Source organism: Macadamia integrifolia, chromosome 8 (assembly GCF_013358625.1).
Source record: "Macadamia integrifolia cultivar HAES 741 chromosome 8, SCU_Mint_v3, whole genome shotgun sequence".
NCBI lineage: Eukaryota > Viridiplantae > Streptophyta > Magnoliopsida > Proteales > Proteaceae > Macadamia > Macadamia integrifolia.
Window position 1 is genome coordinate 8,973,320 of NC_056564.1, and position 4,879 is coordinate 8,978,198.

Consider the following 4,879-nt stretch of genomic DNA (forward strand, 5'->3'; position numbering starts at 1 on the left):
AAAAAAAAATTAGTACCACTTTTTGAGCTTTTCTGGGATTTCTGTCCAGGTATCATCAGATTTAGGGTTTTACCTGTTGGGTCTGGTACCTGGAAAACCTTGTAGGAAACACCATTGAAGCCTTAGTGTGTTCAAACACTAGTCCTGTAAAAACTATTAATTGGCATCTTCACAATGAGACAGGAAGGGTGTAAAGCAAGTACTTTACTGGTAGTGCTTGTAAAATTATAAGTGCATCTATCACACCTGATATTTATTTCCCTTGGGGCACTGGGGTACCAATTCTTGTTGCTTGATTGCTAATGACTTGTAGTTGTGTAGTTCCCCTATAATTAGCCTGTGGCTGATTTGTAGTGGTGCGTCAGGTTTACAGCTGGAACTTATTATAATTAGCGATAACTTGTCAATCTTTTTGCATTACCAACCCCATTATGTTGGGATAAGGTTTTGGATGTTGTTGTTGTTGATTGCTAATGACTTCAAATTTTTTTTTTGAAAAGACCAATGATTTCAATTGTTCTGTGCCTACAGCTTTCTTTTCAAATGTGGACCAGCCAAATGCAAGAGATGTTGAATTCTAAGAAACAAGGTGACTCTGCTTTTCGAGCTAAAGACTATGCGACTGCCATTGATTGGTATACCAGGGTGAGTTCTTCACTCAGGAATGTGTTGTGTTTTGCTGGAACTAGGTCTCATTATTTTTATTTTAAAAGGCATTTGACCTTTTGGTGATCATAAGTTTTTAGCATGTCTTTGAAGCTCTGTGAGCGAGCAGAATGTTAGTTCAAAATTTAGGTAAAGAAAGATTACTTCTGTGGTCTAGGTAAAAATGTTGAAATGCATTGAATAACTATACAGAAAAGTAGTCTACATAAAGTCAAGAAGCCCATTCTTTTTTCTTTCCTTAGTCTCATTTGGTTGAGTGGTAGAGCAATTATTTTGTAGGTAATAAATACAGAAAAGTAGTCCACAAAGTCTTAAAATCATCCAATTTGAACTTCACCCTATCATAAGCATGGATAAAGTTAACACCTTCGTGCAAAGATACTTAGATCATTGTCATGGCATTTAGTTCAAAAGCATGGCCTGGATTCAGACTATTGTCATTGAATTTTCCATTCCATTTGTTTCAGTTTACAATGGAAGAAGGAAAAACAATGTTTTTTTTCACTATAAATATATCCACTCCCTTGCTTGTGTATGTGTAGTTCATTGATGGCGGATCATGGTATCACCAACCGTTTTTGCTAGACGCTGCTTGTCATACCTGATGAATGACATGCCACAAGAAGCTCTTGGGGATGCCATGCAGGCCCAGGACGTGTCGCCTGAGTGGCCCACTGCCTTCTATCTTCAAGCAGCTGCTCTCTTCAGCCTTGGGATGGACACCGACGCCCAAGAGACGCTAAGGGATGGCACAGACTTAGAAGCCAAAAAGAACAAAAGAAAATGAATTGTGTATAGGTTTTTTCCTTTTTCTGCTTTTGGTCTTTTTGTTTAGTATTCTGTATCTAATATCCATTTTTTCATATATTTTCTCAAATAGAAGTTTTGCCAAAGACACGGGGGGATGCTTGTGAAAATTTCTTTTTGTTTGTGTTACATCTTTCTGTCGTCGCTCTGCTTGGCTTCTGTTTTTTTGTATGATGGCTTGGTGTTGCTGAAAACAAAAAAAGGCATGGACTACTGATTTACATCCCTGTCAGCATTGCCTTTTTTCTTTGCCTTATCCTAAGAACTTTAGACCATCTTTTGTCTTTGACCTTGTAGTTTTGTGGTCCATCAAGCGTTTGCGTGCTATGAAGTCTAGGATATGCAGTTAGGTGGCCAGTCTAAGCCCAGCAAAAGCATCGATAGTGACTTTGGTTTACAATGTAGGCCATTGGGTTGGGCTCTTGCTAGATTGGAAGTTGCCGTTAAGTTGTACAGGATGTTTGTAGGGAGAGCACTGGTTACAGATTTACCGAATGCACCCGACTTGTAGTAGGTTACGAATCAGAGCATCTGGAAAACAGATTCAAGAATCGAATTGGATTGGCCCAACAAGTCTGACCTTGATTCTGGCTGATTCGAACTAATCGATTCATGTTTGGAAACAAGGGTTAGGGCAGATTTGGCTGATTACGATCTCTGATCCGAACAAGCAGGACCCGATCAGGCTCTTGGTTTCACGTTTGATAACCTTGATGGAGCCTGATCTATAATTGGGACCGTAGAATATTCGATTTAGAATGTGTACGAGAGAGAGAGAGAGAAAAGCCTTTTTTTTTTATTGGTGAGAGAGAGAGAGATGCCTCGCAACTTACTAGGGTGTCAAAATCGGTTGTGGTTTGGATTGGTTTAGTTTTGTTTATCTGTTTTGGTGGGAGAACAAGTGAGACCAAAACATGATCCAATAATGGTTATCAGTTTTGGTTTCGGTTTCTGTGCTATTGGGCTTTTGTTTAGGCCACTTGCATCAACCAGAGCCCAATCTCAATTTTATGCACTTAATGGGTTGCACCATATTGCTTTGTCATGGAAGTTTAGGTTGGCATTCTTCAAGATTGGGGGAATGGAGGTATTAACAACAGGGATGATAAGATTGTGAGAAAATATTAAAAACAGGGTAAAAATGGGATGAACTAGAGATTGGCATCAAGAAGTTGTGATGTGCTTGTATGAGCCATGCAACATGGTTCCAATCTGCATGTTACAAGAAGGTTTCCAGGCTGCATGGAGCCTGTGCCCAAACACAAGAAGAAATGATCGCCCCACTGCTACGCCTACCCATACCCCTACCCTTAAGAAATGAGAAATCCCAAGATGTCTCTTTACCAGTGCGGGGCCTAGCAACGACATTGATTACAAAGGTTTGTTATTTTTCAAAATGTTACAAGGCATGTATTCTACCATTCACACAAATGACATGTCTATTCTACAGAGAACCTGGTCTATATTAGTAAACTGTCAAAATCTAATTCAATTAAATATCCTATTTTTATATTGACATGCACCCTATATATATGCACGCGTTTTAATAATCTAACCGGTACTCTCCACTCTTCCCAACTGTGAAGAAGATCAGAGTTTAAAACTTCAGATTATAAAAACTGTAAAAATACACTCTTTAGATTTGTTTTTGTTATTTCCACAAAAGCAAGAGTCGTTGTTACATGGATAGTTACCACCCACTCATAATTTCTATGTTCTACGAAAGCATTGAAATTTGTCGAAAGGTTAGAACGCTTGGTTCAAGAATCCCACCTTTTAACTCCATCCTCTTCCACCTTCCTGAAAACATAATTTTCTTTGCATTGTCAACTTGCAGCAATACAATGATCTGTAATATTCAACTACAGATTGCACTTTCTAGGTGTCAACTAGCACAGTTGGTAATGACCTAGGCCTATTGTCACCATTTCTTGGGATCCAATCTCATTTCAACCTGAGGGATCGGGTGGGAGTGTTTCCGTCTAATGCCACAACAGTGGTAATACTTTTGGGGGAAAGAAAAAGTTAGGTAAACACAAAACACAGAACAAAAAATAACCCATACCATGTCGCTTTACAATAGCACCAACCCAAAGCCTGTTTCTCCATAAGTTTTCCAATGCTAGTTACCAAAAAAAAAAAAAAAAACAATCCAATACCGGCACTATGAAACAAGAGCACTTACACCCCCCAAAAAATAAAGTTAACGGATTTATTATTGTTTATGGCAACATCACAGAAGCAATAAAATCCTAGAACCTACAGAGAAGCACAAATTTCATAATATTCATCTCCAAAGCATATTTGCTGAAATGATGAACTCTATTTATCTCATAAGCAATCCATTGGTTGGAGCTTAAAACAAAGGGGAGAAAATGAAAACGCAGCTGCCTTGCAACCACTTAATTATCAAAATTAAAAATCAATTGATACAGAACAGGACGTATCCAGAGAAAAGTTTAGAAAGCATTCCAAAATTTGCATCACAGTGGAGGTCGATTAGAACCAAGCAGCTGCCCAACCAAGTTTGTCACCTGCAAAACATAGAGGAGGATGTAAACATATGCACATAAAAGTGGACTTATTTTCTTTATTTGTTTGAAATACTACAGTATCAGATTCAAAAATTGGGGTGTGGGAATCAACCTAAAATCCAGCAGCAAAGGTCTTATAGATGGCCAAAGCAAATAATTAAAGGCATAGGGACCAGCAATCACAAATACAAACTCGTTTGGGCTTCATAGAGACAAAGTGACTAATATAGGCCATTTTTTTCAAATTTACATGAAGCAAACATAACCCTATATGTTAACAGCAGTGAAATTGAGGAAAAGAAATGGAAATGCAGATGATTCCCCCCCTCTCTCTCTCTCTTGCACATGGGCACCAGTTTCTCATTTTGATGCCTATGAAGCATTATAACCAAGGAATCCTCTTTTTTTTTGGTAGAATACGTTTGATTTTAAGGTTTCCCAAATCATGTTATTAACATTAAACAATTGAAATGTTTAACGACACCCTTGAATTGTTCATTTGGCATCCTCCTTGGTAACGAGCTTTGATATTGAAGTTGAAAGCAATAAAAGATAAAAATTCCCCCTTATGAGTTAGCAGCAACACTGATATTCCAAACCTTTAGCTCCTTGACCATAAATTTGCTTCCAAGTGGAATAGGGTCACCATACCAGCCTGGTATCTTAAGGCTCAGCAATAGTTTAAATTTTAAGATGGTTTGTTGTATAGAACTGGAGGTTCATAGCTGCCACAACCATGACAGAAAAAGAGAAGTGATCCAGAGAAAGGAACCAAGCAGGTCAGGAACATAAACAACATAGCAGATGATCCCCGTTGTAAAGCTTGTTGGGATGGGTGATTATAGACTTCTGATTTTTTTTGGGGGGGGGGG

General features: G+C 38.4%; 2 protein-coding genes across 3 annotated transcripts in view; one reads left to right on the top strand and one right to left on the bottom strand.

Annotated features, from left to right (window-relative positions):
* LOC122087180 (serine/threonine-protein kinase BSK5-like) overlaps positions 1 to 1,700 on the top strand; it is a 10,617-nt gene extending 8,917 nt beyond the window's left edge. Inside the window, 3 exon segments of the mRNA XM_042656223.1 lie at positions 532 to 645; positions 1,209 to 1,221; positions 1,224 to 1,700. Of these exon segments, the coding sequence (XP_042512157.1) occupies positions 532 to 645; positions 1,209 to 1,221; positions 1,224 to 1,453 (357 nt within the window). The 3' untranslated portion in view covers positions 1,454 to 1,700.
* Positions 1,701 to 3,666: 1,966 nt separating this feature from the next.
* The window catches only part of LOC122087015 (mitochondrial import inner membrane translocase subunit TIM10), a 5,370-nt gene continuing 4,157 nt past the window's right edge, over positions 3,667 to 4,879 (bottom strand). For both annotated transcript variants that reach the window (XM_042655971.1, XM_042655972.1), the window contains exon 6: positions 3,667 to 4,007. In XM_042655971.1, coding sequence (XP_042511905.1) covers positions 3,957 to 4,007 — 51 coding nt within the window. In that variant the 3' untranslated portion in view covers positions 3,667 to 3,956. The remainder of the gene's footprint in view (positions 4,008 to 4,879) is intronic.